General features: G+C 26.8%; 1 protein-coding gene across 1 annotated transcript; it reads right to left on the bottom strand.

Annotated features, from left to right (window-relative positions):
• Window positions 1–2,887: 2,887 nt before the first annotated feature.
• LOC107442199 (vesicle-associated membrane protein-associated protein B/C) lies at window positions 2,888–27,352 on the bottom strand. Its single transcript, XM_016055697.4, has 7 exons — window positions 27,191–27,352; window positions 23,672–23,824; window positions 15,510–15,610; window positions 13,991–14,083; window positions 13,298–13,366; window positions 8,977–9,078; window positions 2,888–5,450 (listed from the first exon to the last, which is right to left on the bottom strand). The coding sequence occupies exons 1-7, from the start codon at window positions 27,246–27,248 to the stop codon at window positions 5,265–5,267; spliced, it is 762 nt and encodes a 253-aa protein (XP_015911183.1). The 5' UTR covers window positions 27,249–27,352; the 3' UTR covers window positions 2,888–5,264.

Here is a 27,352-nt window from a genome sequence, read left to right on the forward strand (position 1 = left end):
GGCGTGTTCATATCGAAGTGCTATGGTAAACGTGTGCTAATACTGCTAAGGTAAACGTGTTCACATTACGTCCGAAGGTCAACTATGTGGGGAGAGTTGTTATACACCATGTCAACAGTATCTTTACTCCAGCGCCATCTACAGTAACTTTTTGTAACCGCTCAGAGTAGCAATAAACAAGCTGTCATAAGGTTGTAGTGGTGCTCTCTCTCTTGTCGTATTCCTATGCTAGCATTTACCAGATTTAGAAAATAACCAAATTTAGGTCTTACCAGCGATAATACAGTCCACAGTAATTAGAAGGGAAGATTCATGGATAAATTACCCCCCTTTTGTTACCCCGCATCAACAAGCAGTCATCTATGAAAAGGTACCCCACCATTGAATCGAGTTAACATGTCTTATATATTAGTGAATTGGAATTATATTTTTGTAGTGGTAGAAACACTATAGTACTTTTACAAATTCAATTTTAGGAAAAAAATACTTTTAGAGAAACGAATTTAAAAAAAAATAGAGAAACGAATTTAAAAAAAAAAAAAAAATACACAAGTTGGAAATTAGTATTTACTTATTCCATTGAGGCTGTATACAATAAATATATTTGAAATGTTAACAGTTAAACGAAGTAAAAAAATAATAAAATCATTTACAAATACATTGATAAGCAATTATAGTTAATAATGTGAGAATGGAGTTAACCAACATTTTAATACGAAAATAAACAAACTGCAATGCAATACAACAACGATCGCATTTGATATTTTATAACTGCCATAAAGTTTATACATTGAATGCAAATTCTCTAATTTTACTAAATAATTTACAGACAGTTTTAAATATAACAGAAACATTACGAAAAAAAATATATCTATATGAAATTCTATCTCCATAGAACAGTCAATCTCGAACCATAACACTTGTACCATTAACTAAACATTAATTTCCGATTCTTTTTTCAAAAAATTAATAAATCTAAAATGATACTACTTAATATATTCCTTATTATGCTGAAATTCTATTCATATAAAATTATAATTATAAACACAAGGATAGAGCATAAATAAGTTTTCCATTTCTTTTCTTCCTGGATGCTTAGAAAAGTCATAAGATAGTTTTAGGAAGAAATTTCAGATTAAATCTTTCTATTTAACTTTAACTTCTAAATTTACAATTCTAGAGGGGGGAAAGCATAATTAAATTAATAAGTTTTTACTCCTTTTGTTAAAGTATTTGCAGGAAGAAAACATAAGAATTTCAACAAAAAAAAAGAAACTAATTTCCAGGCATAAATATGCAAAAATGATACTTAAGTGGAAAATAATCGTTAAAGACAGCACCTTGTAAAAAAAGAAGAAATTGGCAATTTATGCATAAGAGGAAATTAGAAAACAATTAAAATTATTTTGCATGTGTAGTTTTAATTGAAAAATGTTTTAAGGATAGATTTTTTTGATTCTTATCCATATGGTACAAAATTTAAAGAGTTTGAGAAGCTCTGCTAAAGATAATAGGACTTTTAAAAAGTTTATATGGAGTAAATTAACGGATGGAGTGATTTTTAAGTAGAAATAAAAATAACGCATAAATAAATCAGTCTACTATGAAAAATAAGCTACTTATTTATCAAAGAATTTCTTCACACGCTCGAACAAAACATTTATTTTTAAACAATTAACACATTTTAGAAATTAAGTCTTCATTTCTATACAGGTATGAAATTTATTCTATTAATTGCATAAATTTAAATTCGAAAGGAATATTAAACAAAAAAAATTTGAACATTAAGACTTCTTATTTAATTTTGATGTATACAAATCTCTAAACAAAGCTTAAATCCACCATGAAGTTTTCTATAATAACCACCTATGCAATTTCATCAGGATTTTTGTTTACTTTCTTTTCTTTTTAAATACATACTAGACCTAACTCCAAATTTATGGCTAAAAATTTACGATAAATTCTTATTGGATTGCAATGCCTACACAGTTTTTTTAAAGCATTTCGTTATACTGCCATAAATATAATCAATATAAAACTATGCTGCTTTGTTAGAACAGAAGAAAAAAATCTATCAATAGGGAATTGATAAGATTATTAAGATAAAATTGGAAAAGAAAAAGATAAAACTGAACTAGACATATTACAAATTTTCAACTAAAAAAAAAAGGATTATTATTTTTTTTCTTTCAAATTGTGTTTAGTAAATATAACAAATATAAAATTTTGCTGCCTTGTTAGAGCAGAAAAAAAAAATCTATTAATAGTGAATTGATACAATTATTAAGATGAAATTAGAAAAGAAAAAGATTAAACTGAAATACAAACTAGGCATACAACAAATTTATAGCTAAAAAAGAAAAAAGGATTATGTTTTTCTTTTTTTCAAATTGTATTTAATAAATTAATAAATATAATATTATGCTGCTTTGTTAGAACAGAAAAAAAATCTATTAATAATGAATTGATACAATTATTGAGATGAAATTAGAAAAGAAAAAGATAAAACTGAACAAGACACATTACAAATTTGTAACTAAAAAAAAGGATTATGTTTTTCTTTTCCAAATTGCATTTAAATATTTTATGATATAACAGTAATGTAATGATATTAAAACATTGTTAAGACATAAAAATAGCTATTGAGAGTTTAACTTACCTTTTACGAGCAGACAAAAAAGAAAGTATACATACACTACTACAAATACTTAATTTATTATAAAACCTGCAAATACCGAACTAATTATAGCCCAATAATTCAAATAATTATTTTGAAGCTCATTTTTAAGTCACTAATACTTTTCTCGCATTTTTTTTTAAAAGGAAATAATATACCCTGTTTGCAAAAAAATATACAAATAGTGCTAAAAATTCACATTGGATTAAATACATTTTAACTATATTTGTTTTATTGATTCTCCAGAATTTGACAAAGTTTAATAAAACATAAGTTTACAAATCTTAAGGCAGTTTATATTTTAAAAAAATTTAAAAAAACTTTAAATTTAAAAATAGAAAATGTAGAGCACAACAAAACCATAGAGATTTCAAAAGCTTATTCTAAGTATATGTATCCCTCATAAGGCTATTGATTACTCTGGCTATTTGCTAACAGCTGATTTCATTTTTCAATATGAAAGGCTATTTAGAAAAGTCTCCAGTATGTTCGAATTCGCTTGATTCTCTTTAGGCAATTGCAATGTACCCACAGATCTTAATTAAAGAAGTATTATGATTACTTAGCCTAATTTGTTTCAAGCAGTTTGCAATAAGCCCCATGAAGAAAAAGTTTCATTTTAAATAAAAGTTTATTGCAAAAAGTGGATTCAGATTCAGTAATTTTTTGCAGATTTATTATTTAGCCTAAAAGAAAATAAGCTGATTGTAGTAAGCCTAAAAAATGTCTTAAATCAGAAAATATTAATAAACTATATAAAATACATTATGAATAAAAATTTATCAACACATTACCTCATAATATAACAGAGTGTAACATGTAAGATAATAAGGAACAAAACTTTTTTTTCAACATATATTGTAATTAAAGACAAATGTTAACTTTTTTATCTTAGAATATTTAAGAACAATGTTATCTTAAATCACAATAATTAGAACCAATTAATTACAGGATATAATAGTGTTTCAAGCCAGATGATAGTCTTTTCTAAAGGCACCTTTTAGATCATTTAACAAAATATAAGCTTTGACTTGGAAATTTATTGCCAGGAAAATAAAAGTATTTTAGAACAGTAATATTCAATTAATGTAGTAAAAGTACTAATTAAAAAATATTTCATAGTTAATCGCTATAAGCAAAAAGTACAATAAATTTCATATGCAAAATACGAGATGAAATTTTAATTATTATTAATAAAATTTGTTATGTCAACTTCGAAATTCTTTTCAATCAAAATTTGATAATTGACACAAATACTAGTTCTATTCATCTAAGCAAACAAGGAAAAAGAGATATTCAATCCATATAAAAGTAATCAAAATAAAAATTTTGCACAGTATTTAAGTATAAACAAAATTACAAGGTTTCAAAACTAAATAATAAAACAATAATATGCATAGTTTAATATAGAAGCATAACATTATATATGCTAAATAAAATGCTTCACTAAGTTAAACAGAAAAAGAAATTTAAATGAATCATAACTTCCTCCAGTTACAAGTGCACAAAGTTTTCCATAAAATTTATTTGACCAAAAGCAATTTATGGGTAAAAATTCATAGCTGCCAAAACTGATAGGAAAAATCCAGTTGATTTTACAAAATATAAATTTCATGATAATTGTTACAAAATATAAATTTCATGATAATTGTTGCAAAATATACTAAATATTTTACACATAAGAAATTTCTGGGATTTTATAGTCAGTACTGCAATATTTTCCATTTATGATTTCACATTAAATGATCTTAAAATGTTATGCATTATGTTTATTCATAATTTTGAATAGCAAATAGGCATTTAATTCATCAAAGATAGAGATAGTTTACAGAATTTAATAAATGAGGCACGCTTCATTGTGTATTAGTGAGATTTATTTAAATAATCAAGCAAGCAATACTCTGCACAGAAATTCTATTTCAATAGGATTTTTTTTTAAGAAAACTTACTAGTATTGTAGGGAATTTTCTAAAATGTACAAAAACCAAGAGAATTTTTATTAAATCAGTAGGCCAGGAGAAACCAGTAGAGTTGGCAGCTATGAAAATTTATTACTCTGTTTGAAATAACAATATTCTTGTTTGAATTACCAAAATGTTACCAAATTTGATGCGAGAAAACAGCCTGAGGAATAGCCTTATTAACATCCAAAACAAACAAAAAATATTTTTAAATAGGCTTTCTTAGATTAAAAAATTAATATTACAAAAAAAATCATTCTCTTTCTGATACTTTCTTAATTTTCAATTGAAATTTTCCAGTTTAAAGAAAGCATGAAGTAGTTTCCCAGGTACTGTAAAAGGAAACAGTAGTTTCCTTTTAACGTAAAGTTTTACTATAAACCATAATACATGTCCCATTACTTCATTAATTTTTTTTTGGAGTGACTAATATATGGTAAAATTATAAGCAAAATTAAGGATCTAAACTAAAACTGGTCCATAAAGATAATAGGAAGCATAAAACAAATGAAAAAAAAAAATTGTTACAATTTTAAATCACAGTAAATGAAAAAGGTTTACAAACTGCAAACTTTTTATATGACACACATCAAGGCAAAATAATCTGCCCTTTTATGTATAAAAGTTTACAAAACATATTTCCCTATATAAATTCCGAGCAAAAAGATAAAAAATGAAATTATGAATAAATAATTAGAAAGCCCTAGTTTGTTGCCTGAAGAAGTAGAATGGTGAGAATCCGTATCATATGGTTTTGCACTTGTTCCTCTTGTCCTTGTATCTTGGGCAACTCTTTGACGTAATCCCTCTTCCTAGATTGGGAGGAAGGAGAAAAAAACAATTTAATGAAGAAGGTAAAAACAAAACTCATTTTTTACACAATAAAGATTTCGTTATAAAAAGATTAATGTGTCAACAGTAAAAGAGCATCAATTTGTTGTTCACAAAGATATAGCTAAAGGGGGAGAGGAATAGATGACTGTAGGGTCAAAATTGCCACAGAAAAAAAATGAACAAAATAGTTGCTTTTAGTAGCCTAAATAAGAACAAAAATATGACTAACATTTTAAGGAATGACTTAATTGTCATATACCATGATCTATTTAAAAAGTTTTATACAATTAAAAAAAATGTACACAACAGATAATGCATACCGGGATAAAAGTTGAAAACAATCAGGGGTCTGCCCAGGCCAAATTTACTACCGTTTAGCGGTACCTTCACAAATTCAATTTTCAAAATACTTTTTCTTAAAATTTTATTTTTGTATACCGTAGGAAAAGATAAATCCATATTTGTGTGTTGATTTTTTAATATAATTTTTAATTTATTAGTATAAAACTTAGACTTTTCTGCCTTTGATTGTAACAAACATGTTACTTTAATAAGGTAATAAAAAAAAACTTCTCAAACTTTTTGTTTTAACTTGCTTAATAAATACATCAACTAATTTCAGAAAATGGATTTGGTGATGATTTTCTTCATATTAAGAATTTTTAGAACATTTTGCTCATTAATTATGTTCTTGCAAGAAAGCATTTATTAAATTATATACAGTAGGACCTCTATTTAACGAAGTCGCTAAATCCCGATAATAAGTTCGTTAAATAGAAAATCTCTTTTTGAAATACTTAAACGGCACAAAACAGCTGGGCTATTCCACGGTAACTTACGTTACATTCACATAAACTTTATTGCACTGAGAACTTAAAAGCAAACGAATAATACTAATACACACATTAAAATAAAGTGATTTCTAAAAATTACAATCAAAACCAAAAGGAATCTAATTAAAATAATTAATATTTTTCAATTTCAACAGTGTAAAAACCTAAAATTAGTGTGGTAACTTACGTTACCGAGAAAGGAATAGCAAAAATTTGCAATATGTTTGAAGGCAAAATTCTGTTCTTATACAAATGTTACATGATTAAGATTATATGTATCATTTTTCTGACATGTTTAAATATTTCTTATGCCTAGATTTAAAATTTATTTCAAAAGTTAAATTAAATATAATTTTCTATATTGGTAACTTACGTTACGAAATTCACTTGGTATCAAACTTTTATTTCAATAACGTACAAATGCAAATTAAAATATTTAAACAGTATAATGCAAGGGAGAAAAAGTGTACATGAAGTAAATTCAGAAACTTTTGATTCACACATAACTACAAACTTATAAAGTTTTCTGTTATTAACTAGTACAGGGGGCTCAATTCTTTTCACCATGTTTTCCTTCTGGTAGAATATTTAATCTCTTTTTTACTGGCCATTTACAATAGATTCCCACAGCATCCATTACATTGACTTTAAATTCTTGCTCTTCAACAGAAATTACCACACCAGGATATAACATGTCCTCGTATCTAACCATATATCAACCCCCAGCTTTTATCTTGGATTCATCATTTTCTTTTTTAAAATCTTTTACTACACTTCTGGTATGCCTTCTTGTACTTTTAAATGGTAAATTATCTTAATGTTTTAAATCTGTGGAGCTTTTGAGAACAGACTAGACACTCCACTAATCTGTTCTAGATACTCATCTGTTTTTTCTAAACATAAAATACATTTCAAAAGATGGAACATTACGAATGTTGCAGAAGGCTTCCTTAGTCAATCCGAACTTTTCATGATACTTACAAAGATAAACATTTCTTGGAAGTTTGCTACTAAGCAAGACATGCTTTGGATGGAGCTCAAAGAATTTAGTTTTTCCGATTTTGTATTCTGGATTTTCTTCCATAAACATTTGGTGCATTTCTCGAACTGAATGAAGATGTCGTGTTTTGTACTTTCTTTTTGATACCATCAGCATATCTAATTATAACTATATCCTTAACTCCTGGTGCTTGTCAAGAGATTTCTCCAATTTTTAAAAGATATGAATGCCAACACCCAAATTAATAACTTAATGAAAAGATTTTACTTTTTTACAAATAAAAACTTTTCCTAGTTTTTGGTAACTTACGTTACATGCATTAATGTTTAGTTGAAATTTATATAATTAAGTGAATTTAACAACAAAAACTTTTTTTAACACTGCACAATATTTCTATTAAGGGTAAAAAACAATATTCTTTGGAACATTTTGAAATGAAAATTATGTTAACTTACTGATTTTCAAAATCTGACCATGTTCTTCACCCAAATCAGAACAAGCAAATGCCTATGTTCAATGGGTTACCAACACTAAAAAACTAAATTCTCAAAAGAAATTATTACAAATTATCAAACTTCAAACCATTCTAATTCAAAAAACATCCAAAATAATAACGTTATTCTTATTTGAATTTTCCAATGCTTTTCCCCTTTTTCATGGAATTGCCCAGCTATGTATTAATTTCATAAACACTGGACATAATTAAAACAGCAATTGATACATCTTCATCTTGTGAACTAGTATCTACTATTTATTTTATAAATTTTAACCCTAAAAAAAATCTGCATGGAAAGTAAGAATAGAGCAAAACATTATCCAGCGTTACACATCATGCTAAACACATTTTCATCTAAAAAAAGCTAAATTTATGCATAAAATTATAGCTGCACTTATTATAAAAGTAATTGTAAACATACATTATTACATGCGCTCTTAAATTTAATTGCTACTGTTAAAATGTTAATGAGTTTTTCGTTTGAAATGCAAATAAAAAGGGAAAGGAATTTTACTGCTTTCTCTAATAGTTAAGTGGCTTCGCAAATCAATTCCGGGTCTTTTCCCCCATAAAATGTGTTAACTAGTTTAAAATGTTCTTAAATAATTTGGGAAATAAGGAGAGTGGATCTCAAAGAAAAGTTAGTTAAATTGAAAATTCACTGCACTATTTGAAAGTTATTTTACGAAGAAATTTCCAAAATGTTCTTGGTTCCTCGAAAAAATTCGCAAAATAGAAGTTTGTTAAATAGGAGTCCGACTGTATTTGTATTAATTTTTAAAAAATACAGATTCCCATTAGTATTTAAATATATAAGTGAAACACTTTGGGAAAGAATTCAATATTTTTTGATTTGGTTCTGTTTAAAATAAAGCTATTGATATAAATAATAAAAATTAAATATTTAAGTAGACTCATTAAAAAAAACCAAGCCTGTTATTTTTAAAAAAAAAAAAAAAAAAAAAAAAACATATGGTTTAAACTAGCCAACCATGAAGTAAATACATTCCCTTGTTTAAATGGTTAAAATGTAAAAAGCATATGCAAGAACAATCCTTTCAAAAATTATTATACACATGATACTGACGAAACAAACAGATGTGTAACATCAGATAATATCAATTTATTAATTAAAAAAGAATCATCGATGTAAGTTAAAAACATATGAAAAGTACCTTTAAAGAAGAATTTTCTTGTCGCAAGTCCTGCAACTCCACTTTTAATTTTCTGTATTCCTCACGCATCCTCTTAGCCTCAGATTCAGCTTCTTTAGTTGTCTGAAATTTAAAAAATGGATAATTATTATGCATGAACTAAACATTTTAAGGTATACCAAATGTTTATAATTTTTTTGTGAATATTTGAAGGAAGAAAAAAAAGCTTTTATCCACTGTAAAGTATTCTAATCTGAATATTGTTACAATCCAGTACATAAATATATATATATATATATATAAAAGTTCAAAATGCATAGAAAACGTGGAAAACGTGGTTACAGAATAATAAAAAAAGAAAAAGAATTTAATAAAAATCAGGAAAAAAACAAACATATAATATCCTTATCAGCTCACACAATTATATCCGCAAAAAAGAGCAATTTCTAATATTGTATCAATATAGACAAAGCAAAATATATCAATACTATAGTAAGAGGAGCACAAAAAAAAAAAAGGAATGAAATAGAAAAACACATTGAGTAATGATTATCACGTAAAAAACAGGGGAAAAAATGCAAAGAAAAAACATAAAACAAAATGCATAATCGAGTTGCAAATTCAAATGAACTGGAAAATTTTCAAGAATGATTTAAAATATTTTCTTAATGAGATTGCCAGATTACCAAATATGAAAACAGAAGCGCAAATTGGGGTAAAAATGTAAATAAAAAGATTTTGTTAAATGGTGCATTCTTACTGCGTGTTTGATTTGTCAGTTACCAGGGATGGGCTCGAAAATGGATGTGCACAAGATAATATTATACCGCATAATTTAAAAAAGTTTATAATTATAATAAGGTCAATATTTAATTATACAATTTTAATGATTTTAGAAAATTAACTTTTATTTAAGAAAAAAAAATGAGAGAGACAGAAACATGAATTGCCTGTTTTGCACAAAATTTTAGCCTCGGATTTGCCCAAAACAGATATATTAGCACATGGTAAAAATTATGAAAATTAACAAAGAAGTTTTTAATAAATTTATTTACAATAACATTTAATTAACTCGATGATTTTATATAGAATTTAATTATTTATTTATGTATATATACATATATTTTAAAAATAATAAATCTATATAATTATGCAGTTAATAGTTGAATTTCTTCCAATCAAATAAATATGTGAATACTTTAAAAGGAATCAGTTATTAAAAAAAAATATGCAGCCCATGGTAAATTAAAATGTCAAATGTAGCTCGACTAAAAATAAATAAATGCAGAAATCAATTTAACTTTCAATGTTTTTGTCAAGCTTAACTTCGAAATTTTTTTCCCTAAGAGTAGATGTTTCAGTTTATAAAATCTAATATTTTCAGACCGTAATTTAAGGTGTTGGACTGTTGAAAGTATTTTATTCATTAAATAATTCTGATGTAAAATATGTCAGTATGCAAAAAGAATTTTTCTGAAAAACTTATTTTTACCAGTTCAAAACGTTGTTTTTTCCCATGACCAAAACAGAAGGAAAAGAAAAAGAGGGGAAAAAAACGGTCTGCCAACTGATTTTTTTTAAAAAAAAAAACTTGGATTTTTCTGAGCCATACAAAACTTAGAATGTATTTTTAAAAATATTCCAAACTTAGAATAGATTTTTTTGTGATGTTTTCTGATCTACATTAATTTATTATTTGTTACAAATTTAACTAACTTACAAATTCCTACCTGGTTGAGCTTGAATAAAACTAACAATAATTTTCTCTATTCAGTGAAGTGTTTGTAATAATTAATAATTTTATTAAGTTCCATTTGAAATAAAATTATTATAATTATTATTTATTTACAACATTAAAATTAAAATCATTATTTATTTACAACAGTACTCTGCATTCTAGCAGAGTACTGTTGTAAATAAATACAAAGTAGTATTAATACATTTAATGAGAGCTATGATTGATACATTTTTGAAAAAAATTAATACAATTTAATACATTTGTTCTATTCAAATCAAAAAAAAAAAATTATATTATCTTTACAAAAAATCCTGATTTTTTGTAAACTTGACAACAAGAAATAAAATAAAATACATTATAAGAAAAAGAATTTCTTTTTATTAACTATCAGCATTTTTAAACTTATTTCTTCATTAACACAAAAAGGAAGTTTTAAAAAAAATATGAAACATGGTACAGATTTGTTTTAAAATGAAGTACAAGTTTTGAATATGAGTAGTTATTTATATGTCACAGGCATAAGAAAAGTTCAGTTTCAAAATCAGCTATGCCCATTTGCAGAAGAATTAAAACAATAACAAGAGAAAAAATATCTTTTATAAGAGCATTTAAATTTATTAAATTGTTAATTGTTTTTTAAAAATTTTGAAACAAATTTTTAAAAAACCTCAATCATGATAAATCTTACAAACATTTTATAATAACGAAATTTGGTGCAGTTGGAGTTGTATGATATTATTAAGTTGAGGATGAAAACTGGATCATAATAAAACTTTTATTATTGTGATCTCTTCAGTGGGTTGATAAATGAGTACCAAGCATGCTTGGGAACTAAACACTGGGGGTTACACGTTCGGCTGACCACCTAACCGGAACATCTGCTCCTGCACCCCAGAGCCCAAAGGTCAAGAAAACTGAGATGGGCACAGTAGGCCTTAGCCCTCTATGGGCTGTTGAACCGCTGAGTTTAGTTTTATTGTGATACTTTTTAGAGCTCTAGATATAAAATTACAATTATAATTTTATCCAATTGAAGTGAAATAGTAAATTTTGCATATTAATAACAATAAGGACAGGCCATGGGTGACAAATACCCCATGAACAGCTTAATTAGAAAGTAATTGAATTGTTCCCAACAGACAGCTAGAAGCATGGGAAGAGATCCATAGGGGTGATTTATCGAAAAGTAAAATAACCAAAAAAAAGCCAACTCTGTGTAAATAATATTAAATTTGAATTTCCCAACAGGCAGTTAGGAGCATGGGAAGAGTTCCACAGTGGGCGAATTATCAAAATTGAAAATAGCCAAAATTAAAGCCAACTCTGCATAATTAATATTAAATTAGAAATAATTTGTCTAAAGCTAATCGCCAAAAAGACCGTAAAAATTAATATAACCCGGAAACTGAAACATTTTTGTGGTAAGAGAAATAAAGAATAAGGAGTCATAAATAGATTTTGATGTTCGATTTAGTCGTGACAGTGAATTAATTAGTTTTACATTTGTATTGAATTAAAAAGTTAGCCATTACATATGATTCATTATTAAGAAGAGAATAAAATATTTATATTGATTTTTATAAAATGTAATAAAAATTATGCAATTGGTTTAATTAAATTAATATTAGATTAAGAATGATTTTTAAATAATTAAATTTATGAAATTAAAAGAAATTTTAAAAGATATAATTGGAAATATGTAGTGTCTATAATGGCATCACAATTTCTCTTTACTATAAAATAAATGTAAAGCAATGTTTAAAAAAGTTGCCTGAACCAACTAATAGCAGGGAAGACAACCTTATTAGTTGTGTGCAAAATGTTTCATCCGATAAGTATAAATTCAAATAAAAACTTGCTTTTTGGAACTAAAAGAAACTGATAATTAAGAATAATTTATACTGTGAATAACAAACAGGTGTTAAAGTAAGAAAAGAAAAAACTGAAAATAAATAAAAATTGTGTGAAACTAATTTGCACTAAAAGAAAACATTTTAATTATTTAAATACTTATTTGAAATTTTTTTCTTATTACATGTACATTTATAGTCTGAAAAACTATTAAGCTTTAAAGATAAATCATGATGGAACAGAATAAATTGAAAAAACAATGTAAAATAATTATTAAGGAAAAATACATTCAGCAAAACTTTCTCTTTCATTAGCTTCTTCCAAAGTTAAGAAAAATCAGAAATTTGGCCATAAGTCAAAAAATTCTCCTAACTAAACAATATTGTAAAAACTAGAAATTAGAAAGACGAAGTGTGTTTATAAAGGTCACACTTCGTTTAAATATTTTTAACCCCTTCACCCTTTATCACTCTCGTGACATATTATGCCAATCTAAGCATATACACAGTTTTGAAACACAGACCAGAACGACGAATTTTCGTACGAATGATAATTCGTAAAAACAGAATCAAAAGTACAACTGAAAAAAAAATAATTATTTTACAAGATATACTAAGCATTTAAAATAAAATATAATAGATTGAATAAAAAGATAGTAAGACAAATATTAATTTTAAGTTTGTAATAAATATCTATTGCATAAAAAAAAATATTTAAAAAAAAAACTGTCTAAGTTTTTAAGATTATACAAACTTTTATTTCAGGAACAACTACACTTTTCACTTCAGGCTTAGTTTTATCAACAACATCAGCAGCAACAATCTACATAAAATAATAAATATTAAATTTTATATCCCAAAATGCTAAAAATAAATTTTTTAAAATATATATTACATAGTTGCCAACATGGATAGAAAAAAATCCAGTATGTTTTACGAAATAATATAAAATCCACAATAATTGTCGTATAATGTACTAAATACTTTACACATAAAGAATTTTAGGGATTTTTATAGTCAAAATAGAAAAACTGCAATATTTTCCAATTATGATTGACATTAAATAAACTTTAAATGTTATGTATTCATTTAAAGTTTATTTAAATGAATGCATAACATTTATTTAATTCATAAAAGATAGCTGAGATTTTTTTTAAATTTTAAAAGATAGTTCTGAATAAAAATAAACTGAACATTTTAGAACAAAAAAAGTTTTGAACTGATTTCTATGGTGAATGAGTTTCGCTTCATTATGTATTAGTAATTATTTTAATATTCAAATAATAATCTGTACAAAAAAATCTATTTCAATAAGAATTTTTGTAGTAAACTTACTTAATTTTAAGGAATTTTCTAAAATGTACGAAAACAAGAATTTTAATTTAGCCAGTAAACCTGGTAAAATCCAGTAGATTTGGCAGCTATGATATTATGAAATAAATATTACCAGTGGAGCAGCAGCAGTAGCAGCATCAGTAAGGCTATCAAATATGCACTTGAGTTTAGAGTTCATTAAGCCTTCTGGTGGAGTATCATGCCACTGAAATATTAAAAGTTTTCAATATAAATTCAAATGCATATACATTTTCTACAATAAATTATATATATTTATGCAAAGGTCCATCTAGGTTTTTTAAGAGCTTACCTATTTTGTGAAAATTTAAAATTATATTAAAAAATCAACACAAAAATATGGGTAAGTCATATGGTCACAACAAATAAAAATCCTTTATGACTGGTAAATTTCTACAAATTTTCCCACCTATATTCAAAAACAATTTTGCTATTATAAAATTTTGGGTTTAAAATTGTATCCAAACTTAAAAATCCATAAAAATCGTTGTCCACAGCTAAATTTCAACTTGAATTTAATAAAAACATGCATTTAACAATACTAGCACTAAATATTATTTTCATTATGAGAACATTTGCAATTGGCTCATACTGAAAAGTTTCACAGAAAAAAAAAATTTTTAATAAAAAGAAATAAATGTCAGTTAGAATGAATATATAAATTTCTTAAGATTATAGTTAGAATTTTGCTTCCAGTAGTAAAGCTTTTTTAAATACATTCTAATACATGTTTAAATTTTTTTTCTAAATTTCATTTAAAGAAAATAAAGTTGGACCTTTATTTAATGAAGTCGCTGAATCCTGATAATTAGCACGTAATATGAAAAATTCATTCAATAGAAAATTACCTTTTGAAATACACAAAACAGGTTTTTAAGTCATAAACCCAAGACATAATTAAAATAGCAATTGATACACCTTTATCTTGTAAACTAGTATCTACTATTTATTTTATACGTTTTAACCATTAAAGAAATCTGCATGGAAAGCATGAATAGAGTAAAACATTATCCAGTGTTACAGAATCATAATACACGCATTTTCAACTAAAAAAAAGGCTAAATTTATGTTTAAAATTATAGCTGCATTTATTATAAAAGTAATTTTAAACATACATTAGCACATGCGTTTTTGTTTGAGTTTTTCGTTTGAAATGCAAACAAAGAGAGAAAGAGATTTTACTGCCTTCTCTAAAAGTTAAGTGGCTTTGAAAATCACTTTCCCCTATAAAATGTGTTAATAAGTTTTAAATGTTCAGAAATATTTTGGGAACTAGGGAAAGTAGACCTCAAAGAAAAGTTCGTTAAATAGAAAATTCACTTTGCTATTTGGAAGTTATTTTACGGAGAAATTTCCAAAATGTTCTTGGTTCCCCAGAAAAAGTTGCAAAATAGAGAAATTCGCAAAATGGAAGTTTGTGAAATTGGTGGTCAGATTGTATCAATTTAGTTATTTTCAAATTATATAAAAAGTGACTTTGATGCAATTTCTAAGATATACTTTTTTAGTCATGTGTTTTCTTAACAAAAAAAAAATTATATCAACATTTTAATTGAAATGAAATGGCATAATAAGACTAACTTAGAATACAAAGAATAAATTAACACATTTACCATAGTATCGTGGTTCACATCTCCTTCAGGCACGTACATGCTTTGTACCATAAACTTATCTTTACTGCGATCATCATTTTCAGAAAATGGTTGCAACATAACTAAAATATAAAAAATAATATTTTTTTTAAATTTCATTAAATTGTACTAAACTACCAAAATTTTGAGAGATTTGATTTTTAAAACAATACCTAAAAGGTATTCTTTAGGTATCTGGTAGATTACCATACAATCAAAATGGACAAAAATTACAGCTAGTGGTGTAAATTAATAACATTCAATTATACTGATTATATAACAGGTGAAAAATATTGAATAAAAGCTTGTTGATTGATTGATTGAATGTGGGGTTTAGTGGCACAAGGTCCAAAAAAGGACATACTGCGCCAAGCACACGGTTTTAAAAACAGATTAACCCTTTCGCGACGCAAAGCGCGAAAGCGCGCTTACCGCTGAGGCCGGCAGTCTCTCTAGCGTGTGTCTCCCCAGGGCCGGAGGGTTTTTTGATGTTAAGCCTAATTCCATGAAATTGCCGAAATATCAGCGCGTTGTTTAATATTGTTCTGTAGAGTATTTAAGTGACATATGCTTTATATATATTTCTATGGATACTTTATTTACTTAAGTTATTTCTTGTTTAAATGTAATATAAATATTAATTAGTTTAAATATTTTGCATAATTTCCTCTATTTCCAGCTCAGTTAAAAATTTTCGACGCTTCGACATTCTAACGGTAAAAAGAAAAAAAATTCAAGCCTACAAGATCTAATTATCCACTAAAAACTAATCCGAAAATCGAAAGTAGCGAGAGATAAAAAAAACTCCCTTACTTACTGTAAATAAATATCACGTGCTAATTTAAAGAGCCCTCATAAAGCATTCCCCCCCCCTCCTCTCCTTCCCCTAAAAACCACGTGACTATACTTTCATCTTGAGTAGAAGGTCAAATCTACATATATCTGAAACCATATGGACATACAATGCCATCTTTTGGAAGAAATTTCATTTTTTAAAACGTTCCGAAACGCTGGCACAAATAAGTGACGGTCGGGGGGGGGGACGAGAAAACTCTCTGACACGCGGGTGTGTCGGCCGGGAAGTGAGCGCGTTTCTTGCTGTCACATATATGTGACAGTCGGCTCGAAAGGGTTAAGAGGTTAAGTAAAGCGCACGTATAAAATCAGATAAGATAGTGAAAATTCTAAAACAATTTGGAATAAAAACTTGTAATTTTTTATGTAATCCAACTAACAATAATACTAATAAATTAAATATTCACCAGCAAACGTAATAGATTGCATAGGCTGAATTCCTCCCACTTAATTAAAAAAAAGTAGCCGATCGGCCTGTGTAGGGGTTAGGGAACTGCCCTTGCATCAGAAAGGTTCTGGGTTCGAATCCTAGGCAAGGCATGGATGTTCTTTCCTTCTCTGTACTATCTGTCTTTACTGCGGGAGCAACGCTGGCCCACCTAATATGGTGCCCCTGAAAGAGTGGCCAACAAAGCTACCCTTCAGGTGTCTGTATGACCTAGGTCATTATCCAGGTGGGCATTTTATTATTACTCTTTTATTTTATTACCGTCGTTGAACAACCAACCCAATCTTATGGATTTACGACTACTAATGTTCAACTCTGTAGCCTTGTAATTTGGAACCCAATCCAGAAGACAAGGGAGCTCCTGGATCAAGTATTGGGAGAAATTTGCCTTTGTGGAGGACTTTTTGATGAAGCTAACCCGCATTTGCGTTACATGGAGAGGAAGACCACGAGAATCTCCCACGGTTAGCCAGACGGCAAGAGGACTCTAACCCATGATCCGTCTACCACTGAGGATATTTTCATGTCAGCACTGTGGTCCGGAAGCAGAATTCATATCGACTGGGATTCGAACCCGGTTCACCTCATTGGAAGGAAAACGCTCTATCCCCTGAACCATCGCGGCTCATCCAGGTGGGCATTGTCTTCCAAAAAGTGTGGGCATTGTCTTCCAATAAAATTTAAAAAGGACACCTAAGAGGTTTTTTTTTCTTCAGGTATCTGATAAATTTCCAAATAATCAAAAATTACAGTCCTCGTGGCACATTTTTTTTAGCCTTCTGCAATAATGATATTATATAGTATCTTTCTGAAAAACATTTTTAATAGTAGCAAATATATATATATATATTACAAATTTCAAGTAATAGAAGCGCTTCCTGTTTACAAAAATAAATTTTAAAAAAAAGCTTTTATGTATAAAATAAAACAGTATATATATTTTTTAATTATAAATGCAAGTTCTTTTTTTAATATACATATAAAAGAATTCATATTCTGATACAGGGTTCCTACACTATTTTGAGAAAACAATATCCTAACTTTTGCAGGTTTTTCCTGACCTTTTTTACAATAAAATTCCTGACCTGCTGTTCCCAGCTCCAACAAAACTTTTAACATTGCAGTTTCATTTAGTAATAATATGCTACTTAGTCATAAGTATCATATATTGAATAGGATAAACACTTATATATTAAAGTGGAAGTGCGTAATAGCACTTTATATCCCAAATTATATTTTCAGAAAACTTGTGAAACATATTTTAAATATCATGATTAGATTAAACTTTTAGTGTGTTTTTGTAGTTAGATACGAAAACTATTTAAATAAAAAGATCAAGAAAATCTGTTGGATTATGGAAATATTTTATTTAATGTTAAGTGGAACCAAATGCATGAGTGTCGTCAGGATATAAAGGGTTAATCAAAACTGCGAGATATGTATCAGTCAGGGTTGGCAGGTTTTTGACATGTGACAGTTTTTGACAGTTTAAACCCTGGTTTAAACCGTCACGTCAAAAACCTCACTGTCAAAAATGTCGAAAATGTCAAAAACCTATATTCATATGTGAAATTTAATTAATACATAAAATTTATATATTTTTTATAAAGGATAGTGTTTCTAAATATGTTCTAGAAAAAATAAATTTAAAATTTTGAAGAAACACTTATATTTTGAATAGTAACCAAAATCTTGTACTTTTGAAAGCTCACATCTTTTGTAATATTATGTATTCATTTTCATGTGTTATTGAAAATCTGCAGTGATATTATTAAGAAATTTATTTATAACCAAATTTAGTGTATAGTATAGATTATACTAAAAATTAGACATTTTTAAAGATAAACATTAGCAGTTTTGTACATTAGACATCTTTTAAAGAAAAATCTTTTTAATATTCTTTTAAATCTTCTTAATAATCTTTTTAACATAAGACAATACAAATTTAAGTGCTTTCTGTTAAATACACAGAGTAGTTAGTGTCGATTTACAGTATATTCAGCCTATTCATTTACTATGCTGAAAATTTAGTTTATCCAAATACTTGTGAATTTCATTTTGCTGAATACTATATACATAGTTTTGTTGAATATCTAAATATTCAGCTGTTGAATAATTACTTCTTGCTTTCAAGATATGCATTATTTGTATTCTTAATACAAGTGGGGGAAAAAAATTAAGAGGTAAAAATTGTTTTAAAATGATAAGTGTAATAATTATAAATAAATATAATAAACAATATGAATTATATTTATCATTATTCACAAATATAACTACTTTTAAATTCAAATTAACATACTGGATAATAAAGATATTCGGTATAACATTAAAATTTTTTTTTATACACTTGTATCAAGTTTGTATTTATACAACATAACTTGTAAGTTCCTTATAAATATTAGTTATATGTTCCTTATATGTCAAAAATGCATAGTAATAAACTTTTAATTTTCTTAAGTATCAAAAAAAAAAAAAATTTTTTTTTTAAATATAAATATTTAAACAATTTTTGTGCAAAATTTTTCTGCACATGCATTTGAATATAAATTTCTGAGATTTTAAATCTGTTATTTTACCTTAATTTTAATTAAAAAATATTTTAAAACCTGCTGATTACCTATAGTATAATTAAATTTCAATATAATGCATGGCAACTGTTGGTAGTTTTGAAGTTTATATATTTTCTTGGCAAACTTCAGTTTTTGACATTTTTGACGGGTTTTTGACGGTTTAAACCAGTATTATACCCTTGTCATGTCAAAAACCACTTTTTGACGTCAAAAACCCAACCCTGGTATCAGTATCCTCAAATAATATTTACTCTTAAAACATTTGGTACATTAAGTCATTAAGTTTTAAAAATCACCAATTCACTTTAAACTGACTTTTCCTTTATAAGATAATATTGAAATATAAAGGGGAAAAAAGTCAAGAAAAGTTAATTACATACGAATAAAAATTCAGATAGAAAAACTATGCAACTTGTGAGAAAAATAAAATCAAAAATATCTTTTTTTCAGTATTTTCAAACTTATTTCTGTAATACTGTAAGCTTCCGGAGAAACTCAGGGGCTCCTATGTTATATAATAATTCTCAACATATTTTGTTATTTGACAGTTTCTGAATCAAGAACATCCAGTTCTGTTGCAGCAGTTTTCATCAATTTAGATTTTCTTAATTTCAAATCATCGATCTTTTCTTTTATTCGTTTTCTAGATATTTCAGCTTTTTTATTCTCTTTGGGTTTTTTTTCCCGGCTTCCAATGCATGTCTCCATCTTGTTCTATATCCTTTTACAGCATCTAGCATTTTTTCATTAATGTCTATGTTTTTTATTCCATTTATAAATGAAACATAATCATACACATGCCTTTGTGAAATCATAAAGTCATTGAGGTTTTCAATAAGCAATAAGCTTTTATTGATTGAAAACACCCCTTCGACTGTTGCGTTACCATGAGAGAGGATAAGAACGAGGGTTGGCAAGTTTTTGACACATGACTGTTTTTATCATCATGTCAAAAACAGTCAAAAACCCATAGTTTTGGTAAAACTGTATTTTCATTTGAGTTTCACTGCTTATAATTTAAAATTAATTTATTTTTGGGCAATAAAATTAGAAAAAAAGTTGTTAAAAGATATTTAAGAACAGATTCTTGCATTTTCCCAACATGATTATATCAAAACATACTATTTGAAGTAAAATATTAGGAAACTAAACAAAATTTTGCACATTTCCAAGCATCATTTAGTTTGGCATATTACATTACTGAAGAATGTCAAGATTGATTACTTTCATTCATAAAACATGCTTTGAGAAACACATGTACACATAAAAAGAAAGCCTCATAAAAGAAACTTTTCTTATCAATTTTGCTTTCACTATTTTACACAGAAATGAGACATGAAAAAGCCTGGGAAATCCTTTTAAGAGTTTCCTTGCAACATTGCAATAGCCTTTTGTAATCATTGTCCTCAATGATCTCGAATCCTCATTATTCTCGAATTTTGAACTCATCTATACTAAACTCAGAAATCAACTGGGCAATGAAAAATGTGCAAAATTAGTCACTTGCTATCATATGCTTCGGCACAGTGACCCCGACTATTGAACGCATAATTTTGTTTGTAATTAAGTTTTGTTTAATGTGCTTTTTCAACTGAATAAAAGTTTTTAACTGGACAAAATAGCAATAATTCTTGACTTAGAGTTTGTTAGTAGTTAGAAGTCTTGAAAGTTTTGTTTAGCTTATTTCTAATATTTAAGAAATGCCAAATTTTTAATTCTTTTTTTTAGTTCTTGAATTTATTACTAGTTCCAAGCTTTTTGCTTGTTTGTTTATTTCTAACAATTAAGAAGTGCAAAATTTTGAATCCTTTGCAAATCAAGTTATAATGATAAAAGTAAGTATCACTATTTTCAATAAGTATATTACAATATTTCCGTATGAATGTATATCCTTCTATAAGAATGCCTGTATATAGTTGCAAAATCAATAGTAATCATTTACAACATTCATTTATAAAGGCAATCATGTGAAAATAATATATTGTCCGCTATATGCCATAAATTAAAGAAAACAGTAGGTTTTTCACGGTTTTTACCGGTAAAAACATGGTTTTTACCACTGCCATGTCAAAAACCAGGTTTTGATGGCAAAAACCCAACCCTGATAAGAACAATTTTTATAACCTCCCACAAATTTTCTAATTTTTTTTTTCTTCATGCAAATAATTTGAAAAAAAAATTATCTCATCTCGGTTGTCGTGGATTAAACTCTAAGAAACTCATTTGCTCCTCTTTTTTTTTTGGCATCATCACAAAACAGTAAAAATTCCTTTTTTGCTTTTTCTGCTGTTGTTTCAGCTACCCAGTTATTAACATGGTGAATTCCAGACAGGTATCCATCCTTTGTTAAGCAATGGATGGATGTTGAATGATCAATTCTGGAACTAAACTTGAAATGCCATGTGACATACTATACAACAATGGACTTTTTTCGAGTATTTTTTCAACCGTCGTCAAAAGGAATTTTGGACATAACATTCATTGGATAAACAGGAGGAAAATTGCTAACAGGACAGGTTCTACCAGGGAAAGAGGAATATTATTATGAGGAAATTACACATTTTGAATTACAGAATTTTTCCTTGCAACTTTATTTTTGCCTGTCAGTCTTTGAATGAACTATAGTTTTCATTATTTTCCTAACTTTATGAATATGTAAGATAAATCCTGACTTTATGAATATGTAAGAAAAATCCTGACTTTTTAGCTTAATTTTAGAATATCCTGACTTTCGCAGGTTTTCCTGACCGTGTAGGAACCCTGTGATAATATTAGCAATATTTTCCTGTTTTAAAAAATATTTGTGCTGTTAACTTTTTTTTAAATTTTAACTACTTGGAAATTACTTTTTATTATATCAATCAGTCATTACAGAACTTTTTTTATTCTCATAGTAAAAAATTAAAAAAAAATTGTGAGTGTTTTTTCCATTGCTGATATGTGAAAAAGGCATTTTTTGAAAATAATTCCGCAGAAAAGGAAGAAAAAAATAGTTCTGCAGAAAAAAAATCTTACCAAATATTCTACAGATAAAAAAAAAAAAAAAAAAATTTTTTNTGTAAGCAAAAAAAAAAAAAAAAAAAAAACTTTTTTGCTTTCCAAATAAAAAATCTGCAAGAATTGTGTAACGTTCTGCGACAATGTCTTCGTGTCACCACAATTCTACCACATTATAGCTAGTCATATAAATTGATAACATTCAATTATACTAAATATATAACAGATGTAAAATATTGATTAAATTTTTTTAATTTTTGATCTAATCCAGCTAATAATAGTACTAATAAATTAAAAATTCACCCGCAACCATAATAGATTGCTTGGGTTGAATAATTCCACCCATTTAATTTTTAAAAAGACAACTAAAAGGTACTTTTTAGCCCTGTGGCAGAAATTTTTCAAGCTTTCTGCTTCTCTAAGCCAATATACGGTTTTAAGATACTTTTAATTATAACAATTACTAATTTAAAGTAACAACATTTTTAACAGTAAAATAAATATTTTTTTAATTCTAATATTATTTGTGATATTCTCCCATATTGTAGGTGGGAAAATACACTAATTATTTCCTATTTCGTAAATCATTACACTAATTAAAATTCGTAAATGAATTAAACGTCAGTAAATTAAAATTCGTAAAATCAGTGTAGTAACTCCCGAAATAAACATCACGAATCACGCCAATAGGACTCTTTAAAAAAGAGATACTCAAATAAGTTTATGTAAAATAAGAAGTTCTTTAAAAAAAAAAAAAGAAAGAAAGAAAGAACATAATTTTCCAGAGCGAACTATATTTTAAACTTTCGTGATTTCTGAATTTTTCATTTTAGATTATTATTTTGAAATTCTACCTGAAATCAGTCATTAAAGATTTAAAAAAAAAAAAATCTCAAATGAGAATACAAAAATTACGATTATTTCTTTCCTCTCTGATGCGCAAAAAAGACATCTTTGGAAAAAAAATTCTGTAGAAAAAACTTTTTTTTTCCCGAGAAGTTAGGCAGAATGGAAAACTAAAAATTTCCCCCTGTCAAATAAATAATCTTTCTGCAAAAATACTAACATTCTGCAACAATGTCACCATAAATCGGCCATGGGGTTTTTAGTTTGTATCTAGTAAATTTCCATATAATCAAACTTGACATAAATTACAACTAGTCATATAAACTGACATCACTATTATACTGAATATATAACAGGTGTAAAATATTGAATAAATTTTTTATGTAATCCACACAGCTAAAAATAATATTAATAAATTAAATACTCACCAGCAACCGTAATAGATTGCTTGGGTTGAATGATTCCACCATTTGGTCTGACACAATAAGTCTTAGGAGCAGTAGTTTTAACTTTAAAAGCTATCTGTCTCTCTGTCGGATTTGTTAATTTCAGATGAGAAGTTGTAACTTCATTAAAGGGTCCTATAAAAATAAGCATAATTTAAAATACAACTAATGTCTAATTTTAAACCTAATATTTTACAACATATGAAATATGAAGCAATTCAAGTAATGAACACCTCTTTAATGTATAACAATCCTGCTTATTATATTTTTTAAACTTGTAAACCATGCGATTATAAATCCTCATGATTAATTTTAAAATTGTATTCATATATAAATGTGAATCACATGCATGATTTTAAATTGAGAGAATATATGAATCCTGATAAGAGGCTTTTAAATCACGTGAATAGGAAACTCTATATCGCATTAAAAAATGCGAAATTACAAATCATGATGCATGATTTTTAGATCATGTAAATACGAATCACAATGCATAATTTTTAAATCACGCAAATACGAATTACAATGTCTAATTTTTAAAGCACGTATAAATATGAAAATCGATGTTTGATATTAAAACCACAAAAACGAATCACAACATTGGATTTTAAAGTCATGTGAATATGAATCACTACATAGGGTTTTATAAGCACATAAATACAAAACGCGATATTGGATTTTTAAATCTCGTAAATAAGAATCGCAATGTACGATATTTAAATCAAATTATGTACGATTAATAAGAATTGCAACGTTCAACTTTTAAATCAGGTAAATACGAAAATCGATGTTTAATAATAAAACCGCGATTTTAAAAATTCAAAATGCTATATTGGATTTTTAAATCTTGTAAATAAGAATCGCAACGTATGATATTTGAATAGCATAAGTAAGAAAATGCGAAACTTTTAAATCAGGTAAATTATTGATATTAAAATGATATGAATGAGAATCGAGATATTTGCAGAGTCTGGACTTGGGATTTCTAAAAGGCTTATTTGTATTAATTACTAGTAAAGCTTATTGTTAAAAGGCTTATTTGTATTAATAAAAATTACTAGATTAATTGAATGAGCAAATAAATATTTTCAATGCAAATTCACCTCTATTTTTTTTTCTGTTTGCTTTCACACCAGAAAACAGGAAGCAGCGACGTCTGAATTACGAAAATCTTATTTTCTGTGAGTAAAATTGGAGTGCAATAATAAAAAGGGTTGGGGTTTTGGACGTCCTAAACTGGGTTTAGACAGGACACGTGGGTTTTACTGTCTTAAACTGGGTAAAACTGTCCTAAATTGTCTTAAAGTGTCCAAAACCTTGAACTTTGGTAAAAGGTAAAAATTCTATATGTGTAATCATTGTACACATAATAATTACATGTATCAATAAATATTTGATATTTTTTATACAATTTACTATAACTTATTAAAAGAAAATAATATAATAGGAAAACGTTTATAATTTTTGAAGCTCCACAGTTCATTGAACAACAAAAGTGAATAACTAATTCTTTAAATATAAATATGCTTTTGATTCTGATAAATAATATTTTTGCATAAGGATAAATATGGCAATATTAAAAAATAATAATTTTTCTTAAAAAAAATACTAAATTTGTTCAAAAATTAACCTTTTATTTTCACAATATTTTTTTAAAATTTTTTTTATAATTTCTGCATCACAGGATGATAAAAAAAGACATCTATTTAAAAAAAAATTGTTTTTAAATATAAATATATTAGTTTAATAATAAATATAAACAAAATTTAATAATTATACATTTAATAATTAATAATAAACAAAATAACAGAAAAATGTATTAACAGTTTTGAAGGGTATAACATCAGTTTCAGTTACTGACACTGGTGATGTATCACCACTATACAAAAAGAATTAAACATGAATGAAATAAAAGTATTCCTGAATAGAACTATAGATAAATAAACCTGTTTATGATGAACCAAGCACTTAGTCCCTAATATTTTAACCTGTATGGCAAGGCCAAACTTCAGTTATGTACTATTGAATGAGAGGACCAATTGAACTTGATTACCGATTAATCTTCCTTTGTATAAATTGAAGAGTCAAATAATATTAATAAAACATTATACTTTTAAAAACAAATATTCTCTAGTACATTTAATTATCAATAATTTATTAGTTCTATGTTTATTTTACCTCTTAAATATTGTTCAGATAAAATTGTGACATAATTTGAGTAAAAGGGTTTTGGACAGTTTAAGTCAGTTTTGGACAAAGGGGTTTTGGGCAGGACGGTTTAAACCGTGGATTAATCCATTCTGTCCTAAACCTTGCCAACCCTGAAAATAAGTAAAAATGAGGAAGGGTTCGCAGCTAGGACGTAGTTTGAATTTTCGGTTAATCTTTGAAAATCGTAAATAAATATAAAACGGTAGTTTCACAAATTCAACTTAAGTAAAAACGGTAGTTTCACAAAATACTTTGCCTTAAAATTTTATTTTTGTATCCCTTAAGAAACGATAAATCTATATTTTTAACATGTTTTTGTGTTGACTTTTTAATATAATTTTAAGTCAAAATTTTCACAAAATAGGTACCTTTCGGAAAAACCTAGACAGACCCCTGGAATTAGTACTGTTAAGTGCATGTTTTCTATTTAATTCCAAGTTGAAATTTAACTAAGGACAATGGTTTTTATTGATTTTGAAACTTGTTTACAATTTTAAGCCCAAAATTTCACTCTAGCAAAATTGTTTTTGAATATATGGAGAAAAATATATAGAAATTTACCAGTCATAAATGAATTTTATTTGTAGTGACAATTTTTAAAAATATTTTCCTACTTCACCATATTTTTGTCTTGATTTCTTAATATAATTTTTAATTTTCACAAATTATGTCTAAATTTTTACAAAAAACTTGTTAATATTTTTACTCTAAAAAAAAAACCTTAACAGACCCCTGTAATTTTTCAACACTCAAAATTCAAGCTTCCTAAAAACATCTTTTAAATACTTTAAATTTGTTTAAAAAGTATTAAAAATTTCCTTGAAAACGGTAACAATTTCAAAGGAGGTCTACTAATCTATAATACATAATTAAATAAAAGAAGTAAAATCCTATTCCCTATGTGTAATTATAAAACTCACGGTAACATAGATAAGTAAATAACCAGAAAACACTAAGTTTGAAACTGATTTTTAACGTGAAAATTATTAAACTGATCAATTTTCAATGAAGGGCGTACCTGTTAAAGGAAAAATTTAATTGTTAGAAATTTAACTCTTCAACTTTGTCACAATGTCAAAGGACAAACAAGATAAGTTATGTAACTTCATGACAAAAAAATTACAAGTGTTTATTTAAAATTTATCTTTAAGAGAAAATACAGTATCCATTAAAATATGTACGAACAGAATCAAGGAAATAGGAGGAAAACTAATTAGAGTTTGGAATCTTAACATTCGAAACTACTGATAAAAATGAATATTTTAACTGAGGCCACAAAAAATTACAGACCTTTAAAATGTAGTTCATTTGGTGGATCTAACTGAAGAGCCTGTTCAAGTTTTGCCATTATTTATAATTAAAATATTTAATAAAAGGAATTTAGTTTTAATCCTCAAACACCTTCGATTTCCAAACAATCCACGACAGTAAGTAATGTTGCCACCAATTTTT

This window comes from Parasteatoda tepidariorum, chromosome 1, assembly GCF_043381705.1.
Source record: "Parasteatoda tepidariorum isolate YZ-2023 chromosome 1, CAS_Ptep_4.0, whole genome shotgun sequence".
Lineage (NCBI taxonomy): Eukaryota > Metazoa > Arthropoda > Arachnida > Araneae > Theridiidae > Parasteatoda > Parasteatoda tepidariorum.